Source organism: Arvicanthis niloticus, chromosome 2 (genome assembly GCF_011762505.2).
Source record: "Arvicanthis niloticus isolate mArvNil1 chromosome 2, mArvNil1.pat.X, whole genome shotgun sequence".
Lineage (NCBI taxonomy): Eukaryota > Metazoa > Chordata > Mammalia > Rodentia > Muridae > Arvicanthis > Arvicanthis niloticus.
The window spans coordinates 132,921,728-132,944,841 of NC_047659.1; the positions used below are offsets into that span (position 1 = coordinate 132,921,728).

Sequence of the window (23,114 nt, forward strand, 5' to 3'; positions counted from 1 at the left end):
CGGCCTGATACTCAGTGTAGGACCCCAGGGCTCTTCCTTTCTTACCACCCTAGCCAGCAGCCCTGAGACCACATTCACCATGTGCTGCAAGATACCAGTCACCAGCTGCTTTATTGAACACCATATTTTTAGCCTTAGAAGGAAGGTTTCCAATTCATGCCCATGACTGTCAAGGCCCCTGGGTCCTAGCCAGGACATCCAATCAGAAGACAGACCTGGCCACTCCAAGGTCTGGAAGAAATGAAGGTCAGTATGTCAGAGTTGTAAAGACTCCATCCACAGGATGAGGCTCAGAGAAGTGGCCTTGCCATCATCAGGGGACCTGCCCTGCTGGTCAAATCAGAGAAACAGAAAGGTCAGATCCCATAACACATAAGGCATCGTAGAAAGCACGGAATTCCAGGCCCAGAGAGTGACTTCCTTCTGTAGACAGCAAGTCAGGGGCTTCAAGCACGGGGATGTGTGGCTTGCCAAGGCCATAAGGAAATGAAAGGACTCATGGAACTGGGACTGGGCCAACCACTGTTCAGGTCACACTTCAGCCTGTCCTGATGGTTGAGTGTAGTCTTCAGAGAACCTAGCCTGACAAGAAGCTGACCACTGTGCCCAGAAGCCAGACAGTCCTCATTATTCTCAAGGCTGTCCCCATTCTCAAAAACTTATGCTACAAGCCACACAGAAAGTTGTAGAAGGACAGTGTAGGGTGGTGGCTGCAACCCTGCAGGGGTGTGCTCCCTCCCAAGGACCTCTGCCACAGGTCACGCACGAAGTCTAGGAGGGGCAGGATGGGGTGGTTCTTGCACCCATGCAGAAGCATACCGTTAGCCTGTGGTGGCTATTGGTATTCTCTAGAGAGCCGTTCCAGAAGCTCCTTCTTCTCCTCCTCTGGGAGGAAGCTTGACTTTGCTGCGTTGATGTTCTAGAAGGGAAAGACATGGAATCAAAGCACAAGGAAGGGAGCAGCCTTGTCAGCAAGGGCAAGGGGCATCCCAGTGGAGACACGGGCCCCATACTCAGTGTGGGATGTGAGGAGGTTGGAGGTGGGGCACAGGCCCTTGCAGGGATTCACTCAGGACATCAGAAGCTAAGACCAAGGTCTCAGCCTCGGAACAACCTAAATGTCACAAAAATTTTCACAGATCTTTTTTGAGAGAGGGGTCTTCTAAGGTGCTCAACCCAAGTAAAGGCTAAACTACCTGGTCCCTCAGCCAGGATACTGGTGCCAAATCATCTCTGTAGAAGACTTTTGGTGCTAGGTTCAGGCCAACCCATTGGTCAGCGGTTCGAGGCAATCCACATACAATACATGCACACACGTATACACGAGCATACTGGTGAGCACTCATGACACCTGGGCCAAGTGTGGGCTCACAGCCCACGAGTACTCACCAGTCGCTTGAACTCCTCCTCAGTGAAGCCCATGTCTTTTTTGGTCATCTGGTAGTCAGTGTCCAGGGTGGACTTGAAGATGAGGGGGTCGTCTGTGTTGAGTGAGTAGTTGGCCTGATCATCCTTGAAGCTGGGGGAGGGGCCAAGCAGGAAGAAAAGAGAGAGCTTCTTTACTCCAAGAACCATCGCCACCCATCCACCACCTCCCTCCTTCGATCTTTATACAACCTTAGGCAACACGAAGTGTTGCATTCTCATATTAAAGAGGAAACATTTAGAAAATACCGGAAACTTATCTAAAGCCAGCTCAGAGGCAAAGGCAGAATGGCATGAGGTGACAAGCCAGGGAGACGGTGATTTGGAGAACTGGGAAAGCAACAGCCCCCTAAGCTACCATGCTCTCTAGTCTTCCCTCTCTCAGTGCTGGAGCATGGCTAGCTTCCTAGCCTCCTCTCCTAGTCCTCAGTCCCTTGCCTTCCTGGCACGACCCTGCCAGCCATCTTGTTGAGCTTGATTGCTTCTGCTAGCTCCAACCTTACTTGCTTGGATAGCAGTATTCAACACTTGCAAAGTCTTAGTTATTTAAGCATGTGGATATGCATGCCATGGAGCCTATTGGAGGTCAAAGGACAAAGTGTGACAGTTGGTTTCTTGTTTCTACCGTATAGGTTCCTGGGATTAAACTCAGGTTGTCGAGCTTTGTGGAAAAAGCACCTTTACCCACTGAGCCATCTCACCAGTCCCAGAATCTGACATTTGACTCTTCTCAAAACACTATTCCTGGATATCTCTGACCCCGTACTTTTTTAAAAAATTATTTTAAACTTTTGTTTTTGTTTTCTGTGTGTATGCCCGTGTTCAGGGGTACATGGAGCTTGAGGAGGACGTTGGGTGTCTTTCTCTGACAGTCCCCACCTTACTTCTTTGAGACAGGGTCTCTCATGGAACCTGAAGCTCACTATTTTGAGGCCAGCAATCCTCTTGTCTCCACTCCCCTCCTTAGTACTAAGGTCACAGGTGTGCATAGCCATGCCTGGCTTTTTCTGTGGGTGCTAGAAATCTGAACCCTGGTCTCACACTTGCATAGGGACGCTCTTACACACTGAGGTGCCCTGGACACCTTGACATGTGTTTGGCTTTCCTTCTGTTTGTGCCTGTCCCTAATGTCACTGTTACAGGTTCTCCCCCTCCTCATCTTGATCCACCATCTCCGAGTCTTAGTTCTTCAACCTTCGTATTTGCACAGATGATTTGAACCTTCTCCAGCCAGTGAGCTATAGACCCACATGCCTCCTAGAGCGGCCATGGGGCTGTCCCACAGGTACCATGCACCCATGTGCTAAGGAATCTTATGAGCCTCTTGTTATCAGAGCGCACTCCTCCCATCTATGGAAGCTTGGCTGACAGACCAGTGCTGGCCTGTCTGCATGCAGTTCTTGCCATCTGCATCCTGCCTTAGGAAAAGACAGCTTTGTTCTCCTGAGGCCTGATAAAGACCTGGTCATAGGACAGGAAGGCCTTGTTTTTAGTTGCTGATGGGAACCAGGTAGCATGGGAGAGGTGCTGTAGGGAAAAGCTTCAAGCTGGCCTTCAGGGGAATACCCGACAGCATCAATAATAGTAAATATCCAGACAGATGAGACTCATCTGCCCATGGCCCAAGAGACAGAGTTGGGTGACAAGAATGTAGCAGCTCATGGCTGATGAACCATGGGGCCCCAGCTCTACTAGTTAGTGAGTGAGGAGTCAGGTCGGAACATCTGAGCTTCACAGTCCTCATTTGTTGGACAAGGACGGTAATGCCTGCTTCCCAGCCAGCCAGAGTAACCTTATTACTAAGCACCAGGATGGTCAGGTCCCCATTCCCTCCCCATCCTTTCCAGATCAAAACCAAATGGGTCCCGGAAACCAGATCTCACCGAACAACTGCATGCGTCGTTTTGGGATTCCAGGCGCCTGTGAGGTAGCTGGACCAGGGGCAGACCTGCAAGGGGCAGGTGTGTGGCTGGCATAGTGGGCCCGGGGCCATACTGGTCAGGGATGAGCCACCTGCTGAGGTACTATTCTCTACTGCTCTAATGCTTCCTTACCTCAAGCTCCATGAAACCTCCACCGTGTGACCACTCCCACTCAGCCTGCCTGTCCTGCCTGTCTGAAAGGCATGGGGTAGCCAGAGACAGTGCTCTCTCTGTCTCTGTCTCTGTCTCTCTATCTCTCTCTCTCTGCCTTGGCTTCTCACCTCAAAGTGCATGTTTTCTTTCAGTAGCCTGTTGTAGAGGGCTTCATCCTCGATTGTGTGGTAGCCGTGTCCCACCCTCTCTGTCTTGAGTATGTCCACAGCCTGTGGAGAAGCAGAGAGGAGTTGAGTCCAGGAGCAGGGACAGAATCAGGAAGAAGAGGCCCAGGGTCACTGGCTCCTCACCTCTCGCACGACCTCGGCAGAGCCCACCTCCCCAGCATGGACGGTCCGGTGAATGCCATTCTTTACTGCACCCTGGAAGGGGAAGAGACAGGTTGGGGCCTGACTTTTGGCAAGTGTGTCTGTCCCCACAATCAGGCTAGGCTACTTCAAGAAATGTACAGGACAGTGTGGCCTGGCTTCCCAAGCCATGAATAGAGTGGTAACTTTTATTCTACAGCTTCTGCGCACTGACACTGAAGAGTTTAAACACATTGTCTAATATTCTAAAGCAAAAGTATACTGTTTTATGGTGGTGCTCGAAAAAGTCAAGTTAAGATGACCAAGGCCAAACAGAAGTTTGGAGTCAAGGCAATGAGGTCCAGAGGAAAACAGCCCTGCCCAAGGTCACACAGGAACACATAGGCAGACGCAGACTCAAACGTACCTCTCCTAACACCTAGCAGGGGCTTTAGGTAATAGCCTGTTCTAAATCCCCAACCAAGATATACCTGGGGCCTCAGAAGACCCCAAGGTCATCACCCAAGCTCCCCCAGGCCATCCTCCCTTTCTCAGGCCCACCTCGTATGCTTCCACGTGGCCTGGGAAGAGGCTACTTCCTTCAATGGTCTCATCCCCAGCCAAGTCCATAGCCACCACGGTCTTCTGATTGTACTTCTTACACAGCTCCAGCACCTCAAGGGACCAGCCTGCAAAAGAGGTCCGATGGGGCCTCAACAATGGAGTAGGGCCTGCTAGCCGCCCACTGGCTACCCTAATCCCGCATCTGAGGCCAGAGAAGACAGAAGATCCAGTGTCTTGTCTTCATATCCTGACTGCTTCATATCCCACCCAAGCCTCAGAGTGCCCTTTCCCAGAGGGACACCACCAACCACTGCACACGGTCATGGCGAGTATCTGCTGGTGTGAGCTGGGCTCAGTAAGTGATGGACAGGCTATAGTCCATTGCTGCTTACCAACCCCCATGGCAGACTTACCCCAACTGAGAAGATAGGAAATTAGAGCCTAACATTTAGCCCAGAATACAGCTCATGGGAATATTAGTTTATTGCTGATGCATCATGCACTTTTATATTAAGAGCCCATAAAGTTATTATGATGTAGGCCAACAAGATGGCTCAGTGGGTAAAGCCCTAAGCCCGATGACCTGAGCTCAGTGCCCAGGCTGCATTGAGGGTTAGAGAAGAGTCAGACAGGCCATGCCCTGTTGTAGCAGGCCCTGTAACCTAACATCAGCCCGTGGCTTTGGTTCCCACTAGTCCTTAGGGTGGGGGCACAAAGTGAGTGTGACCATCCCCAGACACAGTGTGAAAGAGCTCACATGACTTGTTCAGGGTCACAGAAAGGGCTCTGCAGGTTGAGCCTTGAAGGTTTGACCAGTAGTGGTAGTGGGAGAGGACCCTCAGATACCTCAGAAATCAGACCTATCAAGAGTCTTTATGGCCCAGATAAGGCAGGGCCAGACCAGAGTCTTAGATGGTATTACATGTTTGCCTATTGTTAGGCTCCTTTGTCTGTGAGCTTCCTGTGGGTCACGTGGCTGTCAAGACCCAGATTTCCTGTTAAGGAGACTCACCAGAGCCACCAAAAGTTCACTGGTGTTTTTTAGAAAATTCTAGAAATATGAGGTGGGGGGTGCTGGAATAGAGTAGGTCCAGTCCTGTGGCTAGGCCAGGCAGACAGCAGGGTGCAGCGGTACTCACTGGGTTGGTGGCGCATACAGCACAGAATGGACCGGACCTTGATGCCGAATGCTTGCTCTCCCTCCTGCAGGCCCTGGTTCACAAGATCCACAACCTCATCAGGGGTGAGGTCCCCTCTGTGTGGGAAGAGGAGGGAGGACTTTAGGCGAAGGGAAGGCCACGGGCAGCCATGGAACTGGAGCAGGAAGGAGACACATGGACATGATTTCAAGCCCTTATGCAGTGACTCGTTTCCTCAGAGTTGTCTGTGCATTGCCATATCCCAGTGTGGGGATGTCACACAGCCCTCCCTATTTCTAGATGCAGAGAGGACTGAATTTGGGCCTGTTCAATTCCCACTTTCCACATGCTGTATCAGAATCATGGCTCAGAGGGAAGGAATGGGGGGGGGCGGATTCAAGAGACTTCAAGGTGCAAGAGGTTGACCAGAAGACATCAATGGGCCAGACTCATTCACTGAGCAAATGAATGACTTTAGAAGCTAAGCCAGGCAGAGTCATGGCAGCTGGCCGACTACTTCACTTAGGGGAGAGATATAACCTCAAGCAGAGGGTTAGGGATATCTTGTGCTTATGACTTAGCTGAGTCCTTCCAGTCCACAGACCAGGCCAAGGCCAGGGCTCTAAGCACTCCATCCTCAGCTCAGAGCCCCACTCAGCATGGTCCCCTCCAGTGATGTCACTCACTCAGTCTGGTTCCAGGGGATTGGGTCCACTTTGGAGTTGGCCAGCAGGTGTGGGCTGTAGCGCACTTCCACGTACACCACGCCCTCCTTTGCCTTCATCTCCACAAACTCATAGGCAATCCTTTTGATGGCCTCCCTGCAGCCCCTGGGAAGGGAAAGACGCTGGTTGGCAACACCCTTCATCAGCTCCTTGGGAGCTCCAGTAGCAAAGCGGGTACCTGCAACCTCCCTCAGAGCCTGCCTACTTACAGCCCACAAGCTCTCACTGCTTGGGCACGGGCAGGTGAGAGTCACCTGGGGAGCCCTGGCATCTATACTTTTGAACTACAAACTCATCCTGATCCCTTACCCTTGTGTGACTACTTTGCCTCTAACAGGTGTGTCTTCTAGTTTGCCCCAAAGTACTCTACTCTCCATAAAGCAACAAGAGTGATTAAAAAAATGGAGTATGTATGTATGTATGTATGTATGCATGTATAAATGGGAAACCAAAGTGCATTGTTCCTCTCTTCTGAGCTCCTATGGCTGTCAGTTGTATAGAAGATCTGACTCCATGCCAGCCCAAATGTCACAATCACCAGCCTCCCTAGCACCTCGTGTCACACATTCTTCCTCTGGCCAAGGGCCATTACACTTGTCTCTCCCACCTTAGGACTTTGGGTCATGGTCTCCCGCTTGCTCCAGCCTCCTGCACTCTGCCTGCCCCACCTAATACTATCATACAGGTAAAGCCAGGAAGCCATGTGGCCTGCCACAACATGGTCAGAAAGACCCCATGTGCAGAAGGCAAACCATGGGCTTTTAGAGGAAGCATTCCAGGTTGAGAGAACAAGGGCAGAGGATCTGAGATGGGGTGGGGGTGGGGTCTGAGTACCCAGGGGTAGGGGAGGAGCCAGCATCCCTGAAAGCAGGAACTCATAGTTGTAGGGCTTGTGCACCTGTCCTGTGGTTTTTGGTGTTTGCTCTGAGGGACACAGAGAGAGGTTGGTAAATTTTGGTCAGAAGGCTGGCTTAGGTTTTCAGTCATGAGTCCTTTCCTTGGCACTCTCTTGTGACCACTCCTGGGCCTTCTCAGAGACTTGCAATGGTCTTCACTCACCCAGTGACTCAAGACATCAAATAAAGACCCAACTCCGCTTCCATATCCCACTCCAGTGTCTGGACTGGGCTCCTTCTAACACTCTAGCCTGGGGAATGGGGACCTGGCTTAGGCCCTACCCTGTTCTGCACCCATGCCTTTTCAAGGAGGCCTCAGTTTACCTAGGACTGGGGCTCCTTCTATGAGATCTGGGATGGTGACATGGGTCTAAAGAGAAGTAAGTTCTGAACAAGACATCCTATATAGCCTGGCCAGCACAGGGCTTCAGAAGCAGAGCCGCCTCTGCCCTGAGACAGAAGCCACCTCTGGAGGGGACGAGGTTAGAAGCCCAAAGGCACAGGAGAGATCGGCTCATGTGCACACTATGGTAAGAAGCGGGGTTAGAGGTGCAGAGTGCCTTGTATAGCAGCTCAGGTCTGGTCTCAGTTACAGGGATGGATGCTGCCGTGGGACATAAGGGTTGGGCAGCAACTTACGCGATCACAGGCATGTAGTAGTCAAACTTGGCCAGGAAGCCTGGGAGCGAGAGGGGCTTGTCCATGCCAATAATGTTGCGCAGTTCCTCCACTGTGTCTGCTGGGAGGGCGATGCCTCTCTTCCTAAAAATAAAATTGAGGGTGAGGGGCTGCAGCCAGGGCTCAGTGGGTAAGAGCACACTGGCTGCTCTTGCAGAAGATAAGACCCTCGGGGAGGAAACCCACAGGGAGGCTCATGACCATCTGTAACTCCAGTTCCAGGGGATCCAATACCTTCAGGCCTCCGTTGCTGGCCTCAGGCATGTGTGTGTTCCACGTATACTTGTGGGCAAAACACGTGAGACACATAAAAAATGAATTTTTAAAGATACATACATTTAAAAACAAAACTAAACAAATGAAAACAAATGGTGAGACGCCAGGGCAGGATGCTGCCAGGCCTCCCAGGGCAGCATGGAACAGACTGGGAGCCCCAGTAAGAAATGAGGGGATCCTTCCATCTAGCTCCTCCCATGGGACGGAGGCGGAAACCAAACTCCAAGGTATAGAGAACGGAGCAGAGCCCCTACCCCCACCCCAAGACTTCTAGCCAGAAGTCATGAAAAAAATCACATATCTCCCATCCAAGAACTACCAGGCCCAGCCCTGCTTGACTTGCAGGATTAAATGCATTCTGGTGGAATAACCAGAAACAAGTCAGTACATCTCAAGGGACTAAAGGGTGAGTACTGTGGCAAACCCACGACTTCCTCAGCAGGTCCAGGGGCAGATCGAGGCATCTGGACAGATTCCCAGACAGAAGCTATCAGACACAATAGCTACTGTGCAGTGTCATAATTCCCAGGACAGAAACTGGTGGCAGGACCTTTCCCTCTGCTCTCCTGGCTGACATGTCACAGCAGCCTGCCCCACCCAGCCTAGGCCTGCTGTGCTGGCCACTCAGCCCAGGACTGCCCCCCACCCCCACTCCCTGCACCACCATTGCTGCCTTGGAGTTTTCTTCCTACATCAGGAGCTCTACCTCCCCCATGGACTGCAGAAGCTGGTGTGAACTTGGGGAGGCTTCCTCCTTCTGCGCATGCACCGCGGACTCCAACCACGGTGACTCAGATCCAGCCCATAGGATCCCTCTAGGACTTGGTTTCTTCTATTTTATCATTGCTATTGTTATTATTGGTGTGTGTGTGTGTGTGTGTGTGTGTGTGTGTGTGTGTGTGTGTGTAAACTGGGCTACTGATGGGCTTAGACTGCAGCTTCATAGCATGCAGAAGGCACTGGGTTCCATTCCCAGCACCAAAATAAAATAAAATAAGCCCACATTCCTGTAATTTCCCAGTAGGAAACACCAATGTCTCCCTGCTCCAGCTTGTGTGTCACAAATCCTCACCAGTCCTGGGTCCCCATAATATACTGCGGGGATACGGTACTGCCCCTGCCATGGGCCTGATACAAAGAGGGAGGTTCTCAGTATCCCCTGGTCCCTCTAGGTTAAACATTTTTGCTGCTGGCCAGACTGCCTTAGGTCACCCTCCTAAAGCCACATACAGCCATGGTGATCCTGGAGAGCCTTCAGAGGGACACACTGATAACTGTTTAGAGACAATGGTGAGACTGCAACCCTAAAGCCCAGAGGATGGTGAGGCTATGGTAGGCACCTGGAGAGTCTGCAATAGACAAGAGAAGGGACAATAGTGGCTCAGACTTGTACAACAATGACAACAGAGGGTGGCTGGACCCTCAGTATGCTTTATAGAGAGCAGGTGATGAGGGGTCTGGGAAGGAGATAAGAGGCACCATGGAAGAAGAAGGGATGGTTGCCAACACAGTCACTAAGACATGGAAGGGGGTCTCTAGCTTGGACACTGTAGGCCAGGCAGGGCCTCTTCTCTGCTGCCTGAATACTCCAGGGGAGCCTCCCTTTCCCCCATGGGGTCCACTGAGGCTAAAAAACCTAACCCTGAAGCCTTCTCCAACCCTTACTGATGCCTGCCTAGAACTCATCTCAGTGTCCCACCCAAATGAGCTCAGTGAGGCCCTGGGGCAATACCGACCAGCCAGATGACCAAAGGCCACACAGAGATAAGGCCAGAGGCATCCCCCTGACACTAGGGCTATAGATACCAATACTAACATCTGGAAGTGACCTTTACAGGCAAGCTAGTATGCCCGAGCCTCTAACTTCTCATTGGCTGACTTCATAGAAATCTCTGGTTTCATTGTGAGAGTAGCCTGGACTCTGTTGGACTCCTGAACTAAAACCCTGCCCTGTGCTCAGAAGGAAGCCTTTGGCTGCCATGACTCCATCTTCCCATCTATAAAGAGGATTGGGCTGGGCAAGAGGACTGCCTCTCTCACCATGGGAAGGAGTCACTAAGTTAACTCAGTGTAGCGCAGCCAAGGTGGTGTGCTTTTGCCGCAAGAACACCATGACCTAGGGCAGGAAAAGGCTGCTGGAAGAAGAACCCAGAGGGAGGATGCCTAGCAGAACTCTCCCAGGGACTTCGGAGCCAAGTTCTAGAGTTGGGAGACAAATTCCCAAGTAGCACCTGGACACCCGGGAGGCTGTCGCAGGGGACAGAGGTAGAGTCGAGGCTAGACACTGGAGACAGTGGGAGAAAGCTGAGTCCTTCCAGTATACACAGAATGCATAACAGCAAAAGAGTGAAGGATGCTGGGGAGAAGGGCTCACTCTTCCTGGCAGCCTGGGAGGAAGGATGCTTCCTTCCCACCTCAACCTATGGAGGCTGGAGTGGAAAGATCCCAGAACATCGGCATCTTCCATCAAGGACTGGCTTGCCTCCCACGGGGAATGGACAGAGCCTTGGGAATCTCCAGGGGCCCCTAAGAAGAGCTGTACACTTTATGGAATCCTGGAAAGGACTGTGGTTATCCTTGGACTTACTTGCCATAGTATAAGATGGTTTCCGGCTTGATGGATCCATCCAGGTGGACGTGCAGTTCTACCTGCAAGGGGCAGAGAAAAAGCATGAGACGCCACAGAGCCGCCCGAGGAGCCCCTCAGAAGCCACCTTTCCCTGGACCTTCATCAGTACACTTCTTCAACTCTTTCACGCATGTGTTTTGGTGGGGAGGGTCAAGGTGATGTGTGGTTCACAGCTTGGGGTACTGGGATTCAGAGAGATTTAAGTACCTTGTCCAAAGTTACACAGCAAACAAGTAATGGAAACAGGAATGTGACCCTTGCCTTAGCCACGGCTGGGGGACAACAGCAGCAACATTCCATCCCAACCCAATTCCAAGGCTTGTGATCAGACTCACATCAGAGCCATTGCCATAGGTCACTTCAGTCAGTCAACTCTTGAGTTTAACAGAAAGAGCCGACTGTGGACTCACAGGCTCTGGGGCCTTGGGAGATAGCTCGGTTCGTAAGGTACTTGCTGCCCAAGCTCCGCTCAGTCAGCAATCACATAAAAAGTGTGGCGCTGCACACCTGTAATTCCAGAGCAGGGGAGATGGAGAGAGGAGGGTTCCTGGGGTTCACTAGCCAAACAGTTTAGCCCAATCAATAAGCCCCCAGGTCCCCGTGTGAGACCTTGTCTCAAAAAACAAGGTGGGTGGCACTTGAGGAATACTGACCTCTGGCTTCCATATGCAGGCACATATGCAGACATATGCATGCACACATGCATGCACGCACTCACGCATGCACATAAACACACGCTAAAATAAAAGACTCCAGTGGGGCGTACAGCTCTGTGGTAGAGTCCATACTTGCAAGGCCCTATGCTCCAATTCTAGTACTGCAAAGGAAATGCAAATACATAAACACCAGGCTCTGGCTCACAAACAGGTGCTAGTCAGGCAACATATTGACAACGAAGTCTTTCTGATCCTCTAGAAAGGGTCTTGGTGACCATCCCTTATTTGCCAAGTCCCATGTAGGACACCTTGTTCGCAAAGCTGAGGCTACAAGAGGGGCTGTGTAGAGAGTCCGTCCCCCAGATCTACACTTGCATGGCTGATCTCAGATGTTCAGCCTCAGTGTCAACTGAACAGTGTGTAATAGCTTGCTCTTGTACAAAAATGATGACAAAGAATTTAGACAGTGAATGTGGAAAGGCATAGCCCAAAGGAAGTGGTCAGTGCCTCTGGGAGATGGTGTTTTCAACTGCTATTAAGTAATACAGGTGTCAGGAGCCAGTACATTAAGGAACTTTGTCATCTGCCTGATCCAGGACATGGGAGAAACCAAGGGAGACTCCGAAGTAGCACTTGCCAGGGTGGGGCCATTTCTGGAAATCGGTGGCTGAGATAAGAAGGTTGGCAGGCCTGGCTGGAAGGAGGAACATTTGGGAGCTTCAGGCCCAAGGGATAGCCAGGAACTGTCACTGAACCTGCTTCCAGCAGGAGAAACCAGGTCCAGGGCACCAGGAGCCAGAGGTGCCAAAGCCTCTAGCTGGCAAGACCTTAGAGCAACCAGATCACTCTAACATCTCACTCTGTGCCTCTGGGTTCTCATGCCACACAGAGAGAACAGTACACCTGTCTCTAGATGTTTATGAACAGTGGCCACAGGGATGGTCAGTCACAAAGCTCTAGGCATATTGCAATTGGTAAAATTGTGCCATTTATCACTTAAACAAATAAACAAACCTTATAGGGTCATGTAGTTCAGGCTAGCATTCAATTCACTATATAGCCAAGGATGACCTGGAACTCTTGGTCTTCCTGATCATTTATTTCTCAAATTGTTGTCTGAGACAGGATCTCACTATATAGTCCAAACTGACCAGAGATTCATTATTAGCTCAGGCTGGCCTCAAACTTGCAATTCACTCACATGAGCCTGACAGACGTTAGGATTCTGGGCATGAGCCACCACACCCAGCACTTAGGGGCTTTCATTTGAGTGATAATAGTGAAACCTCTGCTTATTGCTGGGGCTGCAAGAGCAAGCAAAAGGGACGAAGTCTTGTTCCTTCTGCATTCACAGTCCAGCAAGGGACAAACTAGAGACACATGAATAAATGCATAGTTATAAACCAAGATGCTCCCACAGGAAACACTAACTGTCCTGTGACCTCACAGCCTGGCTAGGCAGCAAATGGGCTCCCAGGAAGTCCAAGCCAAGCACTGAAGGGTGCAAAGGAACCAACTGGGCAGGTGAAGGTGAGGAGGGGGCAGAGGACCATTCCAGTGGAGATAACAGTCTGCGAGAAGCCCTGTGACAGGGGAAAGTGGGGGTGTATGGGAGGAAGGGAAACGCTGAGACTGAGAACAGTGGGGCAGAACCCCCCTGGGAGGGTTGTGCAACCACAGAAAGATGGGCTTTCTGGCAAGAGCTCAGAGAGGCCAGCTTAAGGTGTGAAGCTGTCGAGAGAGAGCTAGGCTGAGAGAAGCTACCACAGACAAGAGTTTGAGGCTGGGGTCTAGGACCAGGCCCTGACTTGAGCCAGCACCTAGTGCTGTGGAGACAGGGTCTGTAGAATAGAGGCCAAAGATGAAAGGAGACTGGAGAACACAGCATATAGAGGCCAGTCCTGGTGGCTTATCAAGGACTGGTCAAGGACTGGTCTCTCCAGGTCAGAACATTGGGTAACCATGGAACCTGGGAGTCAGGTCTCAAGCCCTAGAGCCAGTATCGAGGACCTTAGACGGTACCGTATGAAATCATCCACTATCTTGGGAAAACATATCCCAGTCTCTGGACGGGCCCTCAGTGTACTCTCCTGCCGTAGCAGCAGAGGTAGAGTTCTGATGCTCAGAACAGGCAGCAGCTATGTGATCGCAGGGGCAGAGATTGCAGCTGCGAGGTCACAAGCCCAGCATGCCCGACACTACCAGAGGACAGAGAAGCAAAGGACCGATCCGCTGAGCTTACAGGGTGAGCAAGGCCCTGCCTGGCACTTTTGACTTTAGACTTGTGGCCTGCAGAGTGTGGGTTGGGAGGAAGGTGTGCTTTTATTTTGTCTTTGTGCTGCTGGGGATGGAGCCCGGTGTGTTCTGTGGCTTCAAAGCCACTTAGCATGTGGTCGCCTGTTGCAGCTGCCACAGGAATCTCATACAGCCAGGCCCTGCTAGAGGTCAAGGCTAGGAGGACAGATCAGTGCCCCTTAGTCTAAGAACGCAGGCTGCAGGAACCCTTCAGGACACCTGGTAGTGCTGGAAAGTTGTTGATGTCTGGGCTTCAAATGGGGTCAGTTCTGCCTCAGTCCTCTGGGTATACTCAGGCACAACTGTGTGCTTCTGTATTTTGGGGGTGCCAGGGATGGAAGCTAGGGCCTGGCACTCTGCTACTAAGTCTCACCCTCAGCCTTGTTTTGTTTTTAAAATCTTTGTTGTTGTTGTTTGTTTGTTTCTCTGAACATGCACTCAAGGTTAAGAAAAGTGGCCTGGAACCCTGTGCCAGAGACCTAGTCAGGATGTGAATGCTCCACCTGCCAGGCCCCAGGAGACCATTGTGAGCAGAAAGGCTCTAGGAAGCTCCAGGCAGATAGCCAGTGAGCCAGCTCTAGAAGCATCCACACCCTCGTGGGCTGCTCCGTCCTGTCCCACTTAGCAGAACAAGAGTTCTCCTGAGGTTTGAGTCTCAGGCTACAATGACCCACAGAACCCAGGATCACAAGGTAAAGAAAATTAGATATCAAGGGGTACAGTATAGAGCACACGTCCAGAAGGCAGGTTTGAAGGAGCCCCCCAGGGCACAGCAGGCTAGAAAGGAGCAGGGATGAAGGAGTTACCATGTGTTGGAATCAGGAAGCTTGCCAGGAATTGCTCACAGAGATGGGCTTTCAACAAAAATACTTTCAAATAGGGGAGGCACCTTTTAAAAGCTTTCTTTGGCTTCCAGGGTGGAGATCAGGCTGGGAGTAGACCTTCACAGTTGACTGCTAATGTCACACTAGCACAGAGTGTGCCACATTGTGCACCCAGTAGGTGCTTGGCAAGCAGGAGTCCAGTACATGAGAGCTCCCAGAGCAGGGTCTCAGAGAATCAGGCTGGGGCAATGGTACCTCTGGGTCCAACTGCCTACCATGCTTCACAGAAACTGCCATATGGAGCAGGCTGTGGGGAGAAGGAAGCAGAAGCCTGGACCATCTCCACAGACAGCCTGTATTTTAGACAGGTATCACAATGAACATTCCAGAAATCTGCCATTGAGGGGCCAACCTACCAGCCCGGATGAGCATGGGGGTACAAGCTTGGAGGTACAGGCCTGTCCTCCTGGCCATACTCTGGGAAAAGGAACAGACAGGAAGTTTAACATTCTAGTATCTATTGTGTGAGTATCTATTGTGTCCTTGAAGGCAAAGATTCCACACCCATTTCACACAAGAGAAAACCGAGACTCAAAGGAATCTCTAAGGAGTCAGAATCAGTCAGCAAACCCAAGTCTGCTCTTGAGCTCCTGCAGGCCTCATGCAGTCAGGAGGAACTAAGGCAATGGTGAGGAGGCTGTCGGAGTCCCTGCTGTCATTAGACTGTCTGTCCCAGTCTCTCTTTATCACTAAGCAAGGTTCACCTTAGACCTAGTTGCTATTGCAACTGGATTTGTGAAGTGAAGCTTAGAGAGGTATAAGGACCTCCCCAGGCCTGCACAGACTGGCAGGAGATCAGTGGTTCTCAACCAATGGGTTGTGACTCCCACAGGGGTCCCATGCCAGATATCTTGCACGTCATATACTTACATTCCAATTCACAACAGTAACACAATTACAGTTATTAAGTAGCAATGACATAATTTTATGGCTGGGGGTCACCACAACATGAGAATGGTACTAAAAGGTTGCAGCATGAGGGGGGTTGAGAGCCACTGCAATAGAGCAAAGTCAGGGCCCAAGTCTTTCTGCCTCTAAGGCCAGGTATAGTTCATGGCCACAGCATTGTTTCCAATGCTGGCGCCAAGCCTCCGTCCAGCCTCCTGACCTCGCTGGAGAGGAGTGCCATGCATCTCTCTGTAGTCACTCGGCAAGACTGGCTCATAATTGCCCATTATCTGTCAGAATAGCAGGAAGCCCTCCTACTGCTGCTGGGGACAGGAAGCAGCTTAGTAACTAACAGATAATTACTGTGTCCAGGAACTGGGGAATCACCGAGAGATGTCAGCCACAAAGGTGAGGTCAAGAGAGGCACAGTCACAAACCCTCGCATTCCAGGTCACAAGACATGTTGGGACAGAGGACAGAACCAGGTCAGGGATCTAAATCTCAGACTTCTTGGCCACACCCTTCCATCCGGGCTATAGAGGGTTTGTCCCAATAGAACAGTGTGTCCTGGGCTTCCAGACCCCTGAAACACACAACCCTGTTCTCTTTTCTCTCCCCCCACTTCCCTTTCTATTTATTTATTTTTTATTTATTTTTTTTGAGAGAGATTTTTTTGTATCTCTAGCCCTAGCTCTTCTCAGGCTCACTATGTAGACCAGGCTGGCCTCTAACTCCCCTGTCTCCCTGCTCTGGGATTAAAGGTGTGGCCACACCTGCCCCCTTTTGTTTTCAACCCACTTTTGCCTCTCCAAGAGCAGGGACCTGTCTGTGTCACCCTGCTGTGTCTCGGGGGGGACTAAAAGGGCACCTGGCCCAGCAAAATGTGCTCTGGTTCTGCTGAGTGTCATTGATTCACCCCCTCCCCCACCCCAGGCTTAACGTCACCAATGACAGCTCTGGTAGAGACCCCTGAGCACCATGGCCAGATCACAGAGTAGCCACAGCTGCCCACAGAGCCAGCCCCAGCCCCTCCTTCCTATCTGCTCCTGGCAAAGGCTTGAGTGAGGTAGGGGTCAGCTCCTCACATCCTAGGTAGGGCCTCTCAGCTGGCTTTTAGGATGAAACCATCAAATAAGGCAGTGTTAGGCCAATAGGCTGTCTCAGCCCCACCTCCTTCAGGAAGCCCTCTAGCTCTGCCCTTTCTGGGCTTCTATAGCTCCAAATAGACTGGAAGGAGCTGAGCAGCCTCTGTGTTTCCTGAAACCTCAGGGCCTAGTTAAGCTCTCCACTGCTATTCATGAGCTACCCCAGAAGTTCCCAAGCCAGTAAGAAGTATCTCCATCTGAGGGAAGTTTTCTGATGGACTCTACAGTCTAGAAATTCAGCTCATTTACGCCCACTTTATAGGTGATAAGACTGAGGCTCAAGAGGAACTTGTTTTAGGTCACAACAGTATTACAAACAGTAATGAATGCCACAGCCCCCTGGAATGTGACCCTGTATGACCCTGGAAGGTTCCCCCACAGCAGTACGTTTCCTGCAAAGCAAGGTGCTAGGCAGATGATGGAAAAATGTGACCAGGATGGTGCTGGTCCCTAGAGGGCTGCCAGTGGTACGCCCATTCTAAGCAGGCCCACACGTGGTGTCTGTGAGATGGGTACAGGTATAGTTCACGTTTAACCGGAAAACTAAAGCATGGTGAAGTTATCCGACTCCAGTAACTAAGTGTGAGACCAGAACTCAGACAGCTCAGGCTAGCTCTGGCAACCAGAACATAAATGATACTCAGGCTTACAGGCACTCTGGGGCATGGCTAACCCTTACCTCTAGCCTCATGGTAAATACCTCATTCTGAGGTTCCCCTTGTCCAAGGCTATCCCACAGTGCTGCCTTCCCTAACCCCGAGGGGTACCACCACAGGACACCCAGGACACCTAGGCAGATGAACAATCCTCTCAGTTTGCAGGGCAGCTTCCCTGGATAATAAATCAGGAGTCTGGCTGGCCTCCCTGCCTCTCTATGTGACCACAGACCCCTTCCCCCAACCCCCTTCCCCTTTCTGGTCCTTCATTCTGCTTCTGCTAAACAAAGACTTCTGTGAAACCAAATCTCCTTCTGTCCCCTCCCCAACAACTGCCACATGAGTCAAAATGGGTGAGCAGCTCTCACCCAGGGGTAGAACAGGTGGCTCTGGTAAATGAGAGACACCAAGAACCCAAAGAGGTGCACCTGGGGCTTTGTCTCCCTCCGCAAGACAAGAAGTGAGGGTGTCCCAGAGTCCAGGAAGCACCCACTGCAACCTCCGAAAGGAAGTACACACTTGAGAGCCTGTGCTACCCACCAGGCACTGTAGCAGAAGCCATGGGTGTGTAGCTTTTCCCTAAAGCCCCAAACAGTTAGCTGTTTCTCTGTTCTGGCTTGTGGAAGGAAGCTGAGCTTCAGGGTGTGTCTGAGGACTTGATGCTGCCAAGCTGAGAAGCAGGGGGCTCTACTTTGGTCTGTCTGAAGGCCAAGGTGCAGATTCTAATTCCTTGCTCTGTAACACCGTCCCCACTACCTCCCCCCCTTTTTTCCAACAAAAGGAAAATGAAAGATTAATTAGCAAAGCAGTTAGTAGCATCAGCTTCGGTTTTATGGCAGCCTGAGCTGCAGGCCAGATCAGCTGCTTTCTGTCCATGCTACTTTGGCAAGTTCTGAGTCAGTTTCCTCCTATGTAAATGAAGATAGCTGGACTTAGCCCAAAGGCTCTCCTGAATGAAATGTGACTTAATGGTGACGCTGATCGTTCTAGAGGCACTGTTCGACAAAGTTCCGGTGTTGGGACTGTCTGGACTGACCCTTCATCTCCCATGATGGATATTAGCTACACACCTTTTCCTACACTTACGTTTCTTACTGTTGAAAGCCCCTTTCCGAAAGTTAGACCTGGGATGGCAGAAAGCTAGTATAAACAAGAATGAAAAACTTAGGGACATTTTAGGAGCTGACAAGCTATCATTGAATTGCTAGGTTTTTAATGTTCAGCTTCAGAAACAAGAAACTTATATGAAGAGATTTTGATCATGCACGTTTATGACAAGCCTTTGTACCTTCCCGAAGACAAAAGCAAGCAGTTTTAGGAATCCTGATGTTCTGTTCTTTACAAATTGTAATAGATAGAAATTGTATTGAAACAAGGGTTTAAGACAGAGACACAGAGGAAGGCATCCTCTGTGAATTGCCTGCTTCCTGAATAGACCTGTCAGACCAGAACTTTACGGATAGACCGCCCTTGCTTAAGCAAAGGGCTGCACAATATTTTAAGAATCAATGAAAAAGTACAGTGGTCTTATGCCAAATATAAAAGAAATATAGAAGAAGGAAAGGAAGAATTAAATAAGGGTTAGATATTGAACTTTTGAAGAAAGCCAAGCTTGATATAATAGGTAGTAGGAAATAACTTTTGAACTATTAATCTTATGACAAACTGAAATAGAATCAAATTCAAATAGAGCCATCCTGTCTAGCATTTCTGTAACTGCAAGGTGTTACGAGACTAATCTTAAGGAAGAAGATATTGCATTTAAAGACAATTAATTTTATCACAATATTAATTTTTAATTCTCATAAAATTGCTATTTGCTCGCTTTGTTCCTCTTTCAGTGTTCTTATGTAATCAAGGAAGACTTTAGAAGAAAATGTATTTTGAAAAGTTGTGTAATCAACGAATAAAATTTCTGAGGAAATGATTGTATGTGTAAATAAAGCCTGAAAGAGACAAAAGATGTCAGAGTAGAAGCCATAGTGAGATGTGCTTCCTCTCTATCCTGCCCCTCACAAAGCGAATGGCATCCCATGTCTGATCCTTCCTTCCTCTCGCCTCTCTTCATCCACCCTTCTCCAGACCCTGCCTTCACCTGAGGCTGGTTCCCGGCAACTTAATTCATGCAAATCAGCTAGAACCACACTCGGTACAGAACAATCACCCAAGTGGGAGGGAGCAAAGATTCACTGGGCTCATGCTACCTGTGAACCTACAGAGGAGGCCAGTTAGACCCATCTAGAAACAGCCTTCCAACCTGGGCCAGTCCCTTCCAAGTCAGAGATGTGAGGTGCACACAGAGTGTTGCTTTGAGTCCTCTCTAGTTCTGGGACAAGTCCACTTGTGAATGGGATGCAGGCAGGTGTCTGTTCAGTCATTCACTGATCCTGTGAATGAAGCGTCTAAAGGTTCCTGGTACTCACAACCACTCCAAAGAGCATCGGCTGACATCACAGCCAGAGGCACGAGGTCAGCATGCATCTTTAACACAGCAGCAACTGGAACCATAGGATTTTCTAGTCCTGATTCAAGTGGGCACAGAGTGATAAGGGTTACTGGGTCACACATACACATGTACACCACACACACACACACACACACACACACACACACACACACACACACCTGCTTCAGTGCCCAACAAGTACTAAAGAAGCAAGCACTTAAGCTAGCACTCAATCAAAGCAGGTAGCATGTGCTTGGGGTCTTTCTTCTCCAAGCAGGCTGATGGACCAGCAGTTTTACATTGCTTGTGAGGCATGACAACAGTATCTCAATGCCACCCAAGCCTTCCCAGTCACAGCCTGCACAGTTAGGGCCCGGTGACTTGAATGTACATCTAAATCTGAAAGGCAGGGTTGGAGAGAAGGCTCAACAAGTAAAGAGAGTGTGGATCTGACTTCCAATGCACAGAGCCCACACAAAAGCCAGGCATGGTAACTCACATCTGCCATCCCCAGCACTCCTAAAGTGAGATGTGAAACAGAGGCAGGAGAACCCCTAGAAACCCATGGGGCAGCTAGCCTGGAGTTCCAGTGATGAACAACCAAGACACTGTATCTCAAATGTCCTAGAGGATGACACCCAAGCATGCCTCCCACACACTTGTATACACACACACACACACACACACACACACCAAAACAAACTCTGGCTGGTTTCATCTGCTCACCTTGAAGTCGTCCAAGCCCCAATCCCAATTGGTATAGGCATGAGAAACCAAGGAACCTAGTAAAGGCCCCTGGCTCGGGTACATATCATCTTATCCCTAAAGTGTTTGCAGAAATCACCCATGAAAGATGGGGACATAGAATTTCTGCTTCTTATATTTTGTTCTTTCATCCAAAACAAGGTCTTGCTATATAGTTCAGGCCTGGAACTCAAAAATCCTCCTGTCTCAGCCTTCCAAATAATAGGAATCACAGATATGTATACAATGATGCCTGGCTTAGGGAATGGGATTCTGAAGCCAGCCCTCAATTCGGGCTCATCTCCTAGCTTGGCTACATCCTAGTTAAGCTCTCTGTACCTGTTTCCCCATCTATCCATGGAGACAGTGTAGAGTGAAAAATTATAAAGGCCATCTTATCAAATATGTGTAAATTTTTCGCCTTAGACCTTGGGCAGAAAAGCACCTGCCAGCAGGTTTGGGTCCATCTAATTAGTTACAGAGGAGGGGGGAGTTACAGTACAAAGGCCTGTTAAGAACATCCCAGAAACTGACTGGCCAAGGGAAGAACTACACCCTGCCCCATGGTACAGCCTACTAGTGTTCAAAAAAGGTAAAACAACCAATCCTGTGCACCCGCGCGAAAGTTCGATTTTTCCCTACCCCGCCCATATATAAGCGCTATGCCCCTGAGCCACGAGGTCAGTCCCTCTATCCCCTATGTGAGATATGGGGATATGGGCTGGCCCAGAGCTCTGATATAATAAACCACCTCATGTATTTTACAGCAAGACGGTCTCTCGTGTGTCCTTTGGGTGCGTGTTATCCTGAGACTTAAGTGGACCCCTTTTTGGGGAGTCCCGGACCTTTCAACAGCACCAACTATGTGCAGTTATGGTGTTATAGGCTGGGCCCTTGGTGGTTTCAGTTACGCAGGCTGGCCAGGCTCTGATCACAGTGGCCCCTTTCCGCTCTGCTGGCCACAGCAGCATTCCTTTCTCACCATGACATGAGACCTGTCCCACCTCAGACATAGCAGCCCAACATGCTACCTTTGCTCACCCATCACCTTCTAACATCCAGACACCAATGCTAACAGACAGAGAAATGAAGTCCTTTTCCCCAGCTGTGGACTCTAAGACCCCAAGGGAAGAAATGACATCCCAGTATGGATCAAATGACAATACCAGGGCTCGTGATATATTGGCACTCCCCTGAGAGCTGTTACAAAAGCATAGGTGACACAGGAGTGTGACCTGTCACTCACCTCTAGTCACTCCCAAACAAGGGATTTCATCTTCCCCTGAGATTCCCATCAGGAGAAATGGTTCACTTGACCAAGGGTAGGGAGAATTCAGATCATCCAAAGGGGGAAAAAAAACCCCTTTGATGTCTAAGAGCACTGATCGAGATCAGGAGCATCAGACAAGCTGTACAGCAGGCATAGGTTGAGCAGGAAGGTTTGCCCTGCCCTTCTAGTCTCTACCTAGAGGGACAGAGTATGTTCCCTATGATAAGTGCATGGGATACAGGCCCACTGTCCTTCTTCCTGTCCCCTCCGTGCACACATACATAGCACAACATACACATGGGATTCTTATCAACACCTTTGCTATGTCTGCCACCCCCACTCAGCATCTGTTTCTTGGAGGGGTAAGTTTCAGGCTGACTGTCTCTGATTTCTCCCCGAGTCTTCAATCCCACACTCTGTGGACCAACTCAATTTGCCTGGCTGACTACTGGGTCTAACCCCTCGCTGGACAGAATCTGTAAGGGCTGCAAATCTGGCCTTGGGGACTTGGAGTCTCCCTGTTTCCAAGAAGCCACAATTTGTGGGCAGATAGACAAGGGGCTCTCATCTGGGGTAAAGGGTCACGGCTTCACCGCAGATAAGCCCATATGGTCAAAGGGCCAGGATGCATAGGGATTCCTCCCCAGTGCCCTGAAGCCTCTCTATCACTTTCCTGGTTTGGATCACAGATTTTCCCATGGGCACACCCACAAACCTAGGTTACCTGGTGCCCACAAAGTAATCATAACACTTAAGTATAAAGCCACACACCGAACATTTACTAGAGACCCTGGGCCCCATTCTACTGGGGTTCAGACATCCAGGTCTTAGCCCAGTCCCACACAGCTGTGCAGCCCCACCGCACTGGGTGCCCATTTGGCAGACAGCAAAGCTGTGACCTCGAGGGGACAGGGCATAGGCAGCAGCCGAACCCGAAGGCCGACTGGAGGCACCCCCAGGTTCGCATAGGCAGCAGCCGAACCCGAAGGCCGACCGGAGGCACCCCCAGGTTCTGGACGCTCCCTGCCACATCCTCTCTCGCTCGACATCCCGGAAGCAAGCTAAGGCCTGAGTCGAGGGGAGACGCCTGCGGGAGTCCCCCGCCACCCCATGCTTCTAGGGTAAAGGCGCCCAGGGCTGGGCCCCGCTAAGCCCCGGGGCAGCCCGGGACAGAACCCGGACAACGGAGCCCCTCCATGCTCACTTTGGGCTTGTTGAATGCGGGCGTCTGGGCCATGGTTCCGAGCGTGCGCCCCGGCTCCCTCCGCCGAAGCTCTCTGGGTCCGCGTTAGCTCGGTGGCGGGGTCGCTTCCCGAGGACTCTCAGAGACCGCGGCCCGCCACGCTCTTTTTTACCGGGCTGCCCCGGCACAGCCCCGCCCGCGCCACGCCCACACCGGAGACCCCGCCTTCCGG

General features: G+C 50.7%; 1 protein-coding gene across 2 annotated transcripts; it reads right to left on the minus strand.

The window, feature by feature from the left end:
• Positions 1–92: 92 nt before the first annotated feature.
• On the minus strand, positions 93–23,064 carry Ada (adenosine deaminase). 2 transcript variants are annotated; one of them, XM_034495335.2, is made up of 12 exons: positions 22,904–23,064; positions 10,674–10,735; positions 7,772–7,894; positions 6,198–6,341; positions 5,512–5,627; positions 4,370–4,497; positions 3,812–3,883; positions 3,629–3,730; positions 3,309–3,373; positions 1,390–1,519; positions 820–919; positions 93–327 (listed from the first exon to the last, which is right to left on the minus strand). In XM_034495335.2, exons 1-11 carry the CDS (start codon positions 22,934–22,936, stop codon positions 836–838), a joined length of 1,059 nt encoding a protein of 352 aa, XP_034351226.1. In that variant the 5' UTR covers positions 22,937–23,064; the 3' UTR covers positions 93–327; positions 820–835. The 2 variants fall into 2 exon arrangements, with proteins under 2 accessions (XP_034351226.1, XP_034351228.1); XM_034495337.2 differs by having other exon boundaries at positions 93–330.
• Between the last annotated feature and the right edge of the window lie 50 nt (positions 23,065–23,114).